The following is a 16231-nucleotide window of genomic DNA, read 5'->3' as shown; positions in this document are numbered from 1 at the left end:
CCCCTTACCCTATCTCTTCACAAACTTACCTTCTTCTCTCTTATGTATTTGGTGGGGGTGGGGACAGTTGGTGGCCACAACTAGTGGTGATCAGGGGATTCTTCCTTCTTTGTGCTTGGGCTCATTTCTGATGGTGCTCTGGGAGACTTTGTGGTTCCAAGGGACCAGCCCAGGCTGCCTGCTTGCAAAGAATTCTCTCCAATCCAGTGAGCTCTGGCTTTGCCCCTCTAACCCATTTGTTCATTTACTGGGGTGGGGGGTGAGGGGGGCTTGCATGTTGGGACACACCCATTAGTACTCAGAGGATATTCGTGGTTCTGTGGATATTCAGGAGTGACTCTGAAAGTGCTCAGGGGATTTATATGTGCTTCCAGGAACAAAACTGGGTTCAGCTAAAGCTGAGTATACAAAAACAAGGTAAGTGCTTTCAACTGTTCTTTCATTTTTCGTTTTTGTTTGTTTGTTTTTAGGTCATACTCAACAATGTTCAGGGTTAATCCTGGCTCTGAACCCAGAAATTTCTCCTAGTGATGCTCAGGAGACCATATAGGATGCTGGGGATTGAAATTGAGTCAGTTTCATGCAAGGCAAACACTCTACCTGCTCTGTTCTCCTTTCTTAGTGACACCTTTTCCTCTCTCTCCCTCGTGTAGTTCTTTGATGAGATATAATTGTTTCTTCCTTTACTCTGTGCCAAACTCACTCCTTTTTAAACAGGAGACACAGGCAGGGGTGCCAGGGGCTTGGGGAGTGCATGATGCACTTCTGGGGACTGAACTCACTGCTTTGCACAGGTTCTACTACTGAACTCCCTCCCCAAACTTTCTCATTTTCAAAACTCTTTTCCCTACTCCTGTAAATCTCATTTCTTTGAGGGAATTGGCTTAGTCCTTCATCATATGCAGGTTTCCCCCTGACATTTCGAGATTGTATCACCTACTCTTTTTCCCTTTTGTTGGGGCCTCACCCAGCTTTGCTCAGATATCACTCCTGGCGGTGCTGGGGTTGGAGGTTGGGGGTTAGGGGTACCTAGCAGTGCTGGGGACTAAGCTGAGGCCAGCTATGTGCAAAGCAAGAATCTTAACTCCTATACTATCTCTCTGGTCTTACACATTCACCTTTTACTTCAATTGACTTGCTAGCATTGTAAGTTTTTAAGGTTTCAGTATTTCTTTGAAGTCATCTCTGCCATACAAATGTCACACCAATATTTTGTTCACCAATTATGTATATGTGATTTCATTGGTCACATTGTAAACTTTAGGAGCAGAACTCTGCCTTAAAATTATTTTTTTAATAATTTAGTTTTAATTAGTGAATCACCGTGAGGGTACAGTTACAGACTTATACATTTTTGTGCTCATGTTTTCCCCATACAAAGTTCGAGAACCCATCCCTTCACCAGTGCCCATTCTCTACCACCAGTAAACCCAGCATCCCTCCCACCCTCCCCAGTCCCGTCTCCTCCCACCCCACACTGCCACTATGGCAGGGTATTCCCTTTTGTTCTCTCTCTCTGATTAGGTGTTGTGGTTTGCAATAAAGGTGTTGCGTGGCCATTGCGTCCTGTCTCTAGTCTACATTAGGCTTGCATCACCCCACCCCTGCATGACCTCCGACCACATTTTACTTGGTGTTCCCTTCTCTGAGTTGCCCAGAATGAGAGACCAGCCTCCAAGCCATGGAGTCAACCTCCTGGTACTTATTTCTACTATTCTTGGGTGTTAGTCTCCTAGTCTATTATTCTATATTCCACAGATGAGTGCAATCTTTTTATGTCTATCTCTCTCTTTCTGACTCATTTCACTTAGCATGATACTTTCCAGGCTGATCCACTTACATGAAAACTTCATGACCTCATTTTTTCTAACAGCTGCATAGTATTCCATTGTATAGATGTACCAAAGTTTCTTCAACCAGTCATCTGTTCTAGGGCACTCAGGTTTTTTCCAGATTCTGGCTATTGTAAACAGTGCTGCGATGAACATATAAGTGCAGATGTCATTTCGACTATACTTTTAAAATTATTTTTTGATCAAGGGTGCCTGCTAGAGCATGCCAAGGTCACACTACTGTCTGATTATGGTTTTCTGATCCACAGGTTCCAGAAAATCCTTTTTCAACTGAGCCCCCGCAGTCTGCAAAGGGAACAGACACGATACTAAAAAGATTAGTTCCTATTCTTTCCTAGAAGTTCTAGTTATTATGAAGGTCAAGTCAAGCTAGCAAGTAAGGTACAATAATGTCTCCACTCTAAGTTTGATCTTTCTGTACCTGTGCCAGCTGGGTCCAGTCTGCCATCCACACACAGATGGGATGAGCACACCATGGGGATCCATGCATGAAACCTCTGCTTCCAGGAGGTAGTCTTGATGAATTGTCATGACTTCACCTGCGTTCTCCTTATCTTCACTCACTTGCACTCAAACTATTCCAGTAGGTAGAGCTCTCTTAAATGTCACATGAATTCAACAACTGCTTCAAGATGAAACACTGGTGTTGGATCCCAAGGAAATGACACAGAAGACTGAGCCAGAGTCTCTGTCCCTCTAGAATCTCACAGTCTGTGCTGAGTTAAATAGCAGAAAAATGTCCTCCTGAAAAATATTGTTATCACAAGGCATTTCATACCTCTGCAAAGAAGGAGGGCCAGTCAAGTCTTACTTGATAAATTGAACCAGGTGCACTGCATCCATTTTATTCACCTGGTTTCTAGGAGACTAAGGGCTAAGACACAGAGTTGCTGATGAAAGAAAAGCTCAGGAGAGGAGATTCATGTGGGCTGGCACCAGTGTGGAAGGCATGGTGGAGGAAGTGCGATTACTACTGAAGTAAATTGCATGGAGAGAGAGAGAGGGGGCTCTGGCAACAATAAAGGAGGAGGAAGATCTTGAAGCAAGACCCTGATGTTTAAAAAGCAGTCTATAGCCTCAGCAGCCACACCCACATTCCACCACAACTGCCATGTAATTTCTCAGTTAATTATTCTGAAGTTTCTGGAGCGACATCTCCAATCTCTACAATATTAACATCCCAGTAGGAGCACACCAGATTGGACGGTATGGGAACGTAGAAGCCAACTAAGATCAATTAACAAAAACATGAACCACAGAAGCCTTAATTAGCAACAGCAGCTTAGTAAACCCTCAGAAAAAGACTTAATGTCCCCATGGTGAGATATAACAATCTTTACAAATTTTCTTTTACAGAAGTAGTTTTTGATCATCCCATTAGCCATTTCATGGTAACAGGCAATATACAATAAAGTATTTTGGACCTGAGATAGGGGTAGGCTGAGGGTGGTTGGGAAGACTGGGGACAATGGTGAAGGGAAGGTGACAGTGGTGATGGGATTTGGGTTGGAATATCAAATACCTGTAACAAATGCATCGTAAAGAACTTTGTAAGTTGCAATGTTCAAGTAAAGTGTGCGTGTGGGGGTGGGGTGGGGGTGGGGGGAACAAGCTGCTGGCTGAAGCTGTTTGGGGATTTTAGTACAGAAGGTCAAAAGTTGATGAACCAACATGTGCCACATGGAGAATCTTCGGGAGAATCTTTGTTATTCAGTTGCCTATCTTGGAAGTCTCAGTGCTGAGTTCAATCATCAAAAGGGAGCTTGAAGAAGGAATAATGAAAACCTCACATATAAAAGACTTCCTTGGAGATCTAATGACCAACCTGCACACATTCAAAAGCCAGTCATGAGTAAAGTAGACGCACTCATCTGTAAACACATAGCACTGAGTCTTGTCACGCAACATACTGCGTGAAAAGGTTTCTCTTTGTGAAGTCAGGCTGCTGACCCCAAATACCAGTGCCTGAGTGATTGATACTAGACATTGGTCCTCTTGCTAAGAGACCCAAGCTGCATTGTCAGTAGATTTGACTCTTGATAAGAGCCTCCTTCCTGGCGGGAGGAGGGCCACATTCTTGCTGCATGTTCACATGATGAACAGGAAAGCCCTGCTATTTCTTGCTTTTCTTCCAGGGGCTCTCCCCACCCTCCTGACATCACCTGCACTTAATCACTCTCTGAACGTGCCACTGCCCAGGGTCCAAGCGATACTATAGGGAGGAGGGCGTTTGCTTTGCATGAAGCCAACCTGAGTTCAATCCCTGATATCCCATCTGATCCCCTAAGCTCACCAGGAGTGATTCCTGAGTACAGAGCATAAGCCCTGAGTATCACCACCACCCCTGTACCTAATAATTAAATAAATAAGAAACAAAGGTGCCACCTTCTCCAAATGACTGGCTGAACATTGAAAGTTTACTGCAGCTGGAGATGAGACTTTGGACTAGAGTCCCTGGTGAGGAAGAGCCTCAGACTTGGGTGGTTTCCATCAGCGGTAGTGGACCCTTTGCTCACATCTTCATTGACACTGTCCATGACCCTTGTTGTTGCTACTTAAAAAAATTAAGGAGCATGTGTTTCATAAATAGAGCATACTCTGATGTAGCCATCTTTGAAATTCCAAGCGGTAAGCTGGCCTTCTTCCCTCTGCACTCCATTCATCTGCTTCTCCAGTCACCAGCGGAGACAGAGATAGAAAGACGGATTATGTGTGTGCAAGTGCATAAAGTGCATATGTTGCACTCTTAGAGGCGTTGACATACATGGGATCATCAAAGAAATCTCCGAGAATGAAAAATTTGACAACTGTTGCTTTTGTTCAAACATAATGCTACATACCTCAGTATTCCTTGTTCCACATAACTGTACATGCCAAAATTCTTGTGTTTTCTTGACCTGATCGGGAGTCTGTGTCTGTCTGCTCTAGTTCTCAGCTAACTGTCACTCAGCAGGGGTTGGCTTGGGAGGATAGTGGTCCTTCTTGACCAACAGAGCACCAGGCCACAGGTTTTGGCTTTAGGCTTCAATCTTCAAGGCATATCACTAAATTCTGACTGTTAATTGCAACTAGAAACACACACCAACTCAAAAAAATGTTTTCTTGGAAATGAGATTCAGGAAAAGATGGGAGACAGAAATGCAGTTTAGAAGATAAAAGTTACAGTTCTTTTTTGAAGAAGTAAAAAAATAATTTTAAATATTTTTAATGAAAAATCTCTGTAATGAGCAATATTTACTCCAATATGAATTTTATGAACTAAATCAGTTATTCCCACTGGCATCATTATATTTTCCCAGTTTTGCTCCCAAAACATTTTTTAAGTACTTAACACCAAAGTTTTAAGATTTTCACAGGCATCCAATTCCTTGGACACCTTATATATTGCCTAAACCGTATGAACACCAGAAGCTGATAAGTGAAGTAGACTGAAGTAAAGCAGCCCACAAAGTGCTGCACACCATGATTTCCTCCAGCTAAACTCTGACTGACAGCAGCTCAAACAGCTTAAGGAAACAAAGCCGATGCTTTGTTCAGATGACTCAGACACAATCACCTATCCTAGATGTGGACGTGGCTGGAACCAGGGTCTCAATGTGTCATCAGAACCCAGAACTTGATCTTCTCTTGCATTCTCTTTATTCTCAGCCCCGTTGCTCCTTGCTTGGGCAGCACCTAGTTTTCTTCCTCCCCTCTCCTTCTAAGAGACGCATGCACACCTCTGTGTGTGTGTGTGTGTGTGTGTGTGTGTGTGTGTGTGCGTGTGTGTCTGTGCATGTGTGTAATGGGAGGAGAGAGGGAAGAGAGGACCTATTCTTCTACCATTTCACCATCTCCAACTGAAGTTCTGGTTTCATTGGCTCTCTGGTTAGGTTTGGTCAAATTCCCACACCTCAGCTCTGGAGCGGCATGATTAAAGGGAATGTGATTCTTCAAGGGAAAAGTCTGCACTGCCCTGAGGGAGGGCAAGCAAATGCCAGGCAGATGAAAAGAACAGACGTCCTACCATGTCAGCAAGTGTCTGCTGAGCTTTCATGTGAATAAGGCAATCAATATCTATTAGGCCTCAGAAATGGGAAATCAACCCCTTATAAGAGCCTTAAAAGGATGCACCTTTCATTCCCCTAAAAGACTATTCACAGTTAGTACCATTAGCAACAGACTGCCTCGAGATGTGCCAAGTGCCACATCTTTGCACACATTCAGGTGGCAGCTGTCTCAGCATTATACAAGGAAATCCTGCATGAGGCAGAGCTTTGCCTGCATGACCTTTCATTCCCTTTTGACTTCACAATTTTATTATCCTTGTTAATTTCCACAACTCAATTTGCAGTACAGGATAAATAAACCAACCTAATTTGATCTGGAACTTCTGCAGGCTATCACAGGTCACTAAATTCAAAGCATATGACCCTAGCCACTGCTATGCATTCTGAAGTCATCGAGTTGACCTAGTTCTTGACATGGTCTCGGCATTATTAGTTTTGCTCATGGATTTTTCCCAGCCCCCTACCATTACACAATTACCTTGCATTCCTCTTTGCATCTGGATGGAGAGAGACATGAAAGCATTTTCTTCTTTCTGCCTTTCTGTTCTTAAGTCTCCCAAGAGCTGAGTCTCAATGAAATTTGCATTGCCTACATCTTTACCTCCTCTTCTTTCATTTTGTAAGCTCACAAGTCTATGAGAAATACAATTCAGGACAATGGATAATCATAACTCTGGACAGAGTTTATTCAGAATAAAAATTCAGTTAATTTATTATTTTTTAAATTGAATCACCATGAGCTACATTTACAAAGCTTTCGTGTTTGAGTTTCAGTCATACAATGATCGAACACCCATCCCTCCACCAGAGCACATTTTCTACCACCAATGTCCCCAGTATTCCTACTCTACCCAACCATCCCACCCATCTCCCTACGTCTATGGCAGACAATTTCCCCCATACTCTCTCTCCTTTGGGGCATTATGGTTTGCAATACAGACAGTGAGAGGCTATCACGTTTAGTCCTTTATCTACTTTCAGCACACATCTCCCATCCCGAATGATTCATCCAACCATCATTGACTTAGTCATCCTGTCTCTATCCTAGCTACCTTCTCTCCCATCTCATGAGGCAGGCTTCCAACCATGGAGCAATCTTCCTGGACCTGTTTCTATTGTCCTTGGGTGTTAGTCTCATATTATGATATTTTATATTTATTCAGGGAAATTTTTAAAGGAGAGTCAAAGTTTTTAAAACTCACTCTTAAAAAAATAAAGGAAGGAAAGAAAGAAATTTTGGGGGCAAAGCAATGGTACAGTGGATTGGGCGTTTGCCTTGCATGCAACCCACCCAGGTTCAATTTTTAGTATCAGTATCCCATATGGTCACCCAAGCACCACCAGGAGTAACCCTTGAGCACTGCTAGATGTGGCCTCAAAACAAAACAGACAAAAATTTAAGATAATGAAATTTAGTCAGAATTAGAATCACTTCAGTCATGTTCTAAGAGAAATTAATACATTTCTGTTGAATGTTGTTTGCTTCTTTCACTACTGGAAGCCTCTTTTTTCTTCACCAAATACAACTATTCTGTTCTCCTTTTCTCCCATTTAAGAATCAATGTGTCTTACAATACCACCTGCAAGTAATAACTGATTATGTCTTGTCTTTTCAGTGAATGTCGTATCAATGCTACAAGAGTTCTGGGAAAGCAAACAGCAGCAGAGAGCTGCTTTCCCAAGTGAAGGCTTGGTGGTCTACGAGTCCCTACCATCCCCGGGACCTCCCTTTGTGAGTTATGTCACCCTCCCAGGAGGAAGCTGTTTTGGCAACTTTCAGGTAAGAAGCAACCAAAAGTTGGCCAGTGAAAGCTAACTGGATTTTTGTAAGAAGTTAGCTTTTTCATAAAATAGTAGCTTGGTAAATTTTCTTGATCATCCTGAGAACGAATGTACCATATTTCATCACTTATAAGGGAAAATTGGTGAGATGTTCTGATTTGTTTAAATGCAAGTGTTTTGGAATAGGGTGGGTCCTGATGCTTCTTTATGAAAAGTACAAATTCCAACATCTATTTGCCTAATGCCTGTTGCCTTTTTCCTCAAAATTCTTGGAAATAAAACTTAAAGAACAAGGTACCTTTGGCACAGCTTTTGCAAAAGACCCTTACATCAATCAAATCTCTCATGAATTTTGTAATTAAATGCTGATCAGCAAAGCATAAGCTAACATCAAAGATGAAACTCAGGGCTGAAGTCAGGCCTCTGTAGTAAGTTCAGGTTCTGCCTCTGAGAAGCTGTATGCTTGCTTTCCTTGAGACTTCTGACCTTTCTTTTGTGGTATGTACCCACTTGTCAACTGGGAGTCACAGTCACATGAAACAGATATACTGAGTTTATCTCTCCATAGTATATATTCCATATGCCACTTTGATAATAATAATAATTTTGTTTGTTTTCAGGCCACATCTGGCAATGCTCAGGGCTTACTCCAGATTGTACCCTCAGGAATCACTCCTAGAGCCAGAGCAATAGCACAGTGGATAGGGCGTTTGCCTTGAAAGCGACAGACCTGGATTCAATTCCCGGCATCCCATATGGTTCTCCAAGCACCGCCAGGAGTAATTCCTGAATGCAGAGCCAGGAGCAACCCCTGAACATTGCTGGGTGTGACCCAATAAGAAAAAAAAAGGAAAAAGAAAAACAAACAAACAAAAAGGAAAAAAGAAAAACAAACAAACAAATAAAGAAATCACTCCTGGTAGTGCTCTGAGAACCATATGTGTTGCCAGGGATAAAACCCAGGTTAGGACCATGTAAGGCCTTACCTACTCTACTATTGTTCTAATATCATCCCACTTTGATAATTATTATCAAGACATTCCCAGTGGGTAACTTGTGATTAGATTCATCATCGGTGTGAACAGTGGTGCATTTTTAGTTCAATTTCCAACTCATTCAAACTAATTTGCTTATATTAACCTTTAAAACCTGATTATCAGTGTGTATAAAAAAAACACTCACTGAGTGGCGAAGAAATATTAGGCCTTTGACTGAGGAATGAGAATATTGTCTATAGTTTAAGGAAATCAATATTCAAAGGAAAAAGAATGAAAGGTGATTACCTGGAATGACATTTGATGATCAGTAAAAGTATAAAATAAGGATCTTCACAGTTTACCAGCCACCTTCATCAGGTCATATTGTAGTACAGCAAACTATCTCTCAATTTTTAATAACATGCACAAATACCATATAACTTTTGGGCAGTGTGAAACTCACAAGCTCTGCATTTTCCCACTTAGCTCTTGACAACTAAGAATTCCAGAGGCAGATTTTCAGTATGTCTCTTTGTTTGGGGGAGAGGGAGTCAGCCGCACACAGAGGTGCTTGGGCATTATTCCTGGCTCTGTGTTCAGGAGTGGATCCTGGAAGTTCTCAGCAGACCATATGTGGTGCTGGGGATTTAAACCGGGGTCAAGGCCAGCTTCATACAAGGCAAAAGTAGTTTCTATCCTGCACTTTCTCTCTAGCCCCCAGTGCATCTCATTGTATGGGGAGGGCAGGGAACTTGCCCGAAGTCATGGAGTTTGTAGGACTAACCTCACACTTGATGTTGTTTATATTTCTACCTGTATTCTCCATTTGAACTTGGCCTCACTCTCTCATCACTCCTTGTTACCACATATCTGTTTTCTGTCAGACCAAATCCTTTGTGGAGAAGAGACTACAATTTAATAAAGTTGACTCAAACTTACATTTGCCTGGGGAAAGTGCAAGGAGAAGGGCAGGAGATGCGATTACTAGCCTGCTGTGTGTGTGCTTGTTGCCGGATAGTACAGGGGAGAGATCAGCTTCAGCATGGGGAGTGACCAGCACAGGCATGGAACAGGCAAGAGCACAAGAACTGGAAAACTCTTGGGATTGCATGTATGTGTGTGTGTGGGGGGGGGGGGCAGGGAAACAGTGAGAGACTTGTGGCCCCACGGGGGTCCTGTGAGGCTCCTTAAGTACTTGCTTCAGACCCTGAGAGATCTTTGTGGTTTGCAAAAAAAAAAAAAAGGTTTCATTGTGTCAGATCAGCATCCTGAAGGATTCTGAGCATGAGCATGTTCTCTTTCTTCATTCTCATGTATTTTGAAGGAAGTCCTCTGACAGCAGGATGGGGGATGTTAAGGCTGATTTCAGAACTGCTTCAGGACTTGTCTGCTGAGAGTGATTTGAAGGGGGGATCTAGAAGCCTCATTGCAGAGTTGAATGCAACCTCAGATGTCATAGCCAAGATGGGGGATGCAGGTGGGGGAGGGAGGGGCAGAGAAGGGCAAAGAAAGACAGTAACTCTAATCCCCAAGATCTTGCAAGCCTATCCTCAATTTTTTGTTTTTTCTTTTAGGGTCACACCCGGTGATGTTCAGGGGTTACTCCTGGCTCTGAGCAGGGGATCATTTGGGATGCCGGGGATTTAACCTAGGTCAGCCGCATACAAGGCAAACACCCTACCCTCTGTACTACCATTCTGGCCCTCATCCTTAGTTTCTAAGGTTAAAGTGGGACCCCTTTACCATTGCAGTCAAGGTCTTTCAGGAGGATGTGGTGCAAAGAAAGAAAATTCTTTTTTTTAAAATTTAATTTTATTTTTTATAAAGCTGCTCACAATAATTCATTATATTTAATATTCAAATATGAATCCCATCGCCATTGCATCTTCCCACCACCATATTTTGAATGGGGTGGAAACATTCGAAAGGAAATTCTTTAAGGAAAACTTCTGAACTGTCTTGATAAAGGGGAAGCAAAAGGAAGGCAGATTGAAGCAGGAGCAGAGAGAGCAAGTGCAAAAGCGAAAGTTAAAATATGAGTCCAAACTAGAACCATACATGTAAAAAAGACGAGGAAATTGGTGAGTAGACAGAGATAACAGCCTAATTTTTGAGGATAATAAGGTGAAAAATAATAAAGTCAATGTTGAGTTTAAAGCAAAGACAGAAGTAGATAAGACACCCAGGATAAATTCAAGATGACACATTTAACCTAATAGTCAAGTTCCAGAGAGAGAAAAGAAAGTAGAAAAGAGGACATCAATGAGAAAAACAATTTCCTTTAAACTCAAGGAACACACAGGTTTCTCTTCTGAAGTGGTTCAATCAGATTCCAACAGGTTCAGGACAGAAGAATCAAAGACAAGGGCCTGCAGATTCTAGCCTGGTACACAGCCAACTTGGGTTCGATCCCCAGCACCCCATACATTCCCCCCTGAGTGCAGAGCCAGGAGTAAACCCTGGAAACCCAAATAAATAAGCAAAAACAAAAAATGCAAGACTCCCATGTCTGTAGGATACAGAGCAACAGCCCTCTACCTGAAATACAGATCAAGAGATTGTTTTGTTTTGTTTTTAGACCATATCCCACAGTGCTCAGGGTACTCCAGCCGCAGCAAGAAACCTTTTTGATATTGAATTTGTGAATTCATTTCACTAGGTTTGTTTTTGCTTTTCTTAAAGATTTTTTCAGGGGGCCGGGGGAGTATCTCCTCAACAGAGCTGGGGGCTACCAAGGCTACATGGAATGATGCTGAAGAGGCCCATGTGCTCGGGGCTTGAACCCGGGCTCTGTACTCCCAGGCATGCATCCCTGCCCCGACCCAGCCCTGTGCTTGTTTTCTGAAAAAAAAAAAAAAATCACTAGAATGTTCATGTAAGAAAGCACCAGGGAAACTGATAGCTCAGAATAAAAATTGGTAAATATGGTCCAAAAAACCAAAAAACATGTCTTTGAAAAGATCACTGTATTACTGTCATCACTGTCAGTGATCATCATTGCTCATCGATTTGCTCAAGCGGGCACCAGTAACATCTTCATTGTGAGACTTGTTGTTACTGTTTTTGGCACATCGAATATGCCACGTGTAGCTTGCCAGGCTCTGCTGTGTGGGTGGGATACTCTCGGTAGCTTGCTGGGCTCTCTGAGAGGGGCAGAGGAATCGAACCCAGGTCGGCCACATGCAAGGCAAATGCCCTACCCACTGTGCTATAAAAAATAAAGTTATGGCTTTTTTGAGTCAGCATTATAAGACAAGAAATCTGCTATACTCAGAAATAAATAAGGGGATTCAGTCATAGAAATGTAATCTAAGAATATTACATCATAACTTCCATGGATCATAGCTTGTTTTGCAGGATCTCCATATTATCTTTGCAACTCTTCTGTAAGTCTCAAATTATTTCACAACAAATATTTTTATTGGGGAGGTGTCACACCTGGCAATGTACAGGGGTTACTCCTGGCTCATACACTCAGGAATTACTCCTGGAGGTGCTCAGGGGCCCATATAGGACGCTGGGAATTGAATCCGGGTCAGCTGCGTGCAAGGCAAACAAGCTACCCATTGTGCTATCATTCCAGCCCCCCACAATAAATATTTTTTAGGGGGCCAGAGAGTTAGTACAGTGGGAAGGGCACTTGCCAGGAGTGATCTCTAAGCACGCACGGAGGGAGGTGTAAGTCCTGGAGCACTGCCAGGATTGGCCTCAAAACATCATCATCATCATCATCATCATCATCATCATCATCATCATCATCATCATCATCCCCATCATCCTGTTGATCGTTGAATTTCTCCAGCTGTCTCAGTAACATCTCCATTCTTCCTAGCCCTGAGATTTTAAAAGCCTCTTTTTACTCATTCTTACCAGTGAGGGAGGCTCTTTCAGGGTCAGGGGAATGAGACCCAGCATTGTTACTGGTTTTGGCATATGAATACACCATGGGGAGTTTTCGAGGCTCTCCCTTGAGGGGAGAAAACTCTTGGTAGCTTGCCAGGTTCTCCCAGAGACTCTAAGATATTGCGCAGCTGCTTTTCGGCCTGGAGGTTCCCTCGAGGTTCCCGGAGCTTGGTTTTAAGTCTCTGGATGCTGGCTGTTGATGGGATTACAGGGTGCCCGGTGCAGTCCCTGGGTGTGACCTCTAGCTACTGGAAAATGGGAAATCTGGGTGGAAGAGGCCTGTAGGATAACATAGCCTCAGGTAGTTTATGTTTATTGGGTTGTTCCCATCACAGTGCTCCCATCCCTCTGTGTTTCTTTGTAACTTCTTTCTTTGTGTTCTGTTGACTTGTAAATATTGTTTTTCTTTCTTGAGTCCTTTGCATAGTTTATTCAGAGCCATGCCCTTTTGTATGGACACAGGAAGACTGTAGCAAATGCTATGCTTTTGTAACCTGGGAGTCATTTGACTCTACATGATATTTTCCTCCTGGACATCTGTTCTCTCGATCTAAACCTTAGTTGCCCTTACTTCCTAGCACCCCCAAAAGCAGGGTTCCGATGAGGGACAAAACGGATCCAGGGAAAGTGGTCAGTTGTGTGCTACCCTGGCATCGAGATGGGCCTGGCCAAAGCGCCTAATGCTTAACTATAAGTTAAGAGCTTGGTCATGGACAAATGCTGTCATGATCCAAAAAGTAATATGTATACCGGTTCTGTCTCTCTGTTAAATGCAGTACCTCAGAGACCTTATATCTCTATCACTCCAAGCATTGTGTTTTGCCTAGTGTCAAGACCAAAACATTTGGTTGAATGATAGCAGAATGAATGAATGACAGATTCCAAGAATAGGCAGGAGAGATAGTCCCATAGGTAGGGCACTTGTTTTGCATGCAGCCAACCTAGGTTTGATCCTTGGCATCCCATATGATCCAACTCAGCATCGCCAGGAGTAATTCCTGTGTGCAAAGCCAGGAGTAACTCCTGAGCGTCACCGGGTATGTTCCCTCCCCCCAAGAAAAAGAGAACAAAAAACCCCCTGTATTTATACATTTTTGTACATAATCAATAGTCAACCAAAGTAGTCTATCTAATTCTAGTCCCCTAGATGGTAGGTAGGTTAGGAAAGCAAATGAGCAACATTAAAACCAGCTGGTATTATGATCATATATGTAGTTAAAGTTTTAGAAGTGGATTAATTTGAAACTGTTGAATTTTAAAATCTAATTCTCTCTGAATTTAATTTTCAGAATAACTCTCCCCCACCAGTCCTGGCCATAAATAACTAATTTTTGGTCATACTCATTTCCAGCTATGCATTATGTTTGTTCATCTACCTAGAATGCAATGCGTCTGACAGGTCAGTAAATGAATATAGAGAATATGAATCTAAGACATCTAATTTTTTAAATAATGAATTTTCTAATAATCTCATAAATTTCCACATAGACTAATAGTACTTCCCTTAGGGAATACAGTCAACATCTTGTTTTTGGTCTTTAAGAAACAGAATTCAAAATATAAAACTAAAATTCTTATTGATTTCTCTGATCACTTTGGGGCCTCCTTTACCTTATGTTTAAATCATCATGTTTAAAGGTTGTCAGGGGAATTATTAATGTCCTTGCTTTAAAAGATCCAGAATTTCCTGAATCAAATATATTCTGAAAATATATTTGGGTAATTGGCAGCCAATGTTGTCCTTCAGAATATTATTTGAGGGACGAAAATCAGGAAGAAAGAGTGTTTCTCTTAAAGTAATGCCCTTACGCTTCTGTCAATTCAAAAGCCATCTTAAATGTTCTTTTCTTTTCACCATCCAGCATTTCACCATGGTGAGGCAGCAGCTGGCCTGTAAAGGCTTCTCTGTACATTCCTGCAACACCTTTCACATAATCAAACGTCACCCCTGTGCTCTGCAAAGCATTTCACGATGGATTATTAATGTCCAGACTATGTGCTGAGACATGGAAAAGCCATTATGCCAGCAGTAGCCTCTCACTGTGCTGAGGATGTCACCTCCAATGGTGCCAAGTGATTAAAAACACTGAAGCAGTGTGGAGGACAGGGTAGCAGGATTAGTCCCTCTGGTTTCTGAAAGCTGCAAGAGATTATGTTCATTCATTCTTTAGAAAAGTAGTATTCAAAGTTGAGCTTTAGTTTTTGATTACTCAAAGGAAAGCAGTCAAAAGGCCCAGAAACACACAAACCACTGGTCTTATGCAAAGAAACCTTCCACTAAAGTATATGGGAGACTGGTTCATGAAGGCTAATTAAAGAATTTTCAGTTAGTCTCGATACACACAATCAACAAAAAACAGAAAGACAGACGAAAAGAGTTGCCTCGAGCCCACCTGTAACTAGTCTTTGTAAGCTAGTCCAGTGGAGGCAAGAGAAGTGAAAACAGTATTCTTTTTTTACGTTCAAAAAAATAAGCATCATTGATATTTTTCTTTTATAGAATTATATTGAACATGTGATTACTTCTGTTTTACTTACGTTTAAAAAGTCATCTTTGTTTTTTGTTTTGGGGGGCAGTCACACATGGCAGTGCTCAGGGATCACTGCTGGTGGGGCTGAGGGATCCATAGCAGGTGCCAGGGATCAAACCTGGTTTGGTCACGTGCAAGACAAGTACCCTACCCATGGCATTATTTCTCCAGCCCCTAAAAGAAGCCACCTTCTGACCTTCCGGGCATTAGGTGGGAATTCATACTTGGGACATATTTTCTTTATACCACTTTTGTCTAGGCAGTTCACCATTTCCCAGCTGTGTATAGGTAGATATCATGACCATCAAAAAAGTACAGTAATTTCTGTCTTTTACAATAAGAGCAATAAGAGCCACAGACCACCTCTGTCTTCTTTCCTGATGAACTCAGAAGAACCACTCACTCAGCAGTTGCTTTGTTCCCGCTGGAATTTAATTGAGTATTTTCTCTTATGTAATATTTTCATTAAAAGGTTTGTGACTCAATCAAGTGGCATGCTCTTCTACATAGAGTCTACTAGAAAGATTGGAGTTTCTGAATTTGATTCTTATTTGGAATAAAAGGGAAACTTCCCATTGGGGCGTGTGGTGTGTGTGTGTGTGTGTGTGTGTGTGTGTGTGTGTGTGTGTGTGTGTTTGTTCATGGTCTGTTTTTGTTTGGGGGCCATCCAATGGTTCTCAGGGCTTACTTCTGACTCTGTACCCAGAGATCACTCCTGGCAATGCTCTGGGAAACTATATGAGATGCTGGGGATCAAATCCGGTTGGCTGTATGCAGGACAAGTGCTCTACCCATTGTATTCTCACTCTGGCTTCCCAGCTTCCTTTAGATATCGTTTCATTGATGAGTAGTGGTTGAATAAATATTTCATCCCCTCTCCTCTCTTCTCCCTCTGGCTAAAACGCTGATGTGATTGCTCAATTAATGTGAAGTGTTAGACACTAATTCATTAGGTATCATCTCTTTTTTAACAAAGTGTTTTGTTGTCACTGTTAAAATTCATACGCAGAAAATGAATACAGATGTTAAACCCTGGGGCCAGGTAATAGGATATTTGCATAATGCCAAACACCAAGTGAAATGAAGACATGTTATATTTCCATAGTAAGTTGTTGATTGAGTTTTCTTTTTAATTG

General features: G+C 42.1%; 1 protein-coding gene across 2 annotated transcripts in view; it reads left to right on the top strand.

Annotated features, from left to right (window-relative positions):
* LIX1 (limb and CNS expressed 1) overlaps window positions 1-16231 on the top strand; it is a 64225-nt gene that overhangs the window by 10260 nt on the left and 37734 nt on the right. For both annotated transcript variants that reach the window (XM_055140632.1, XM_004613091.2), the window contains exon 2: window positions 7519-7682. In XM_055140632.1, the coding sequence (XP_054996607.1) occupies window positions 7519-7682 (164 nt within the window). The remainder of the gene's footprint in view (window positions 1-7518; window positions 7683-16231) is intronic.

This window comes from Sorex araneus, chromosome 1 (assembly GCF_027595985.1).
Source record: "Sorex araneus isolate mSorAra2 chromosome 1, mSorAra2.pri, whole genome shotgun sequence".
NCBI lineage: Eukaryota > Metazoa > Chordata > Mammalia > Eulipotyphla > Soricidae > Sorex > Sorex araneus.
This window is presented reverse-complemented; position numbering and strand designations above follow the sequence as displayed.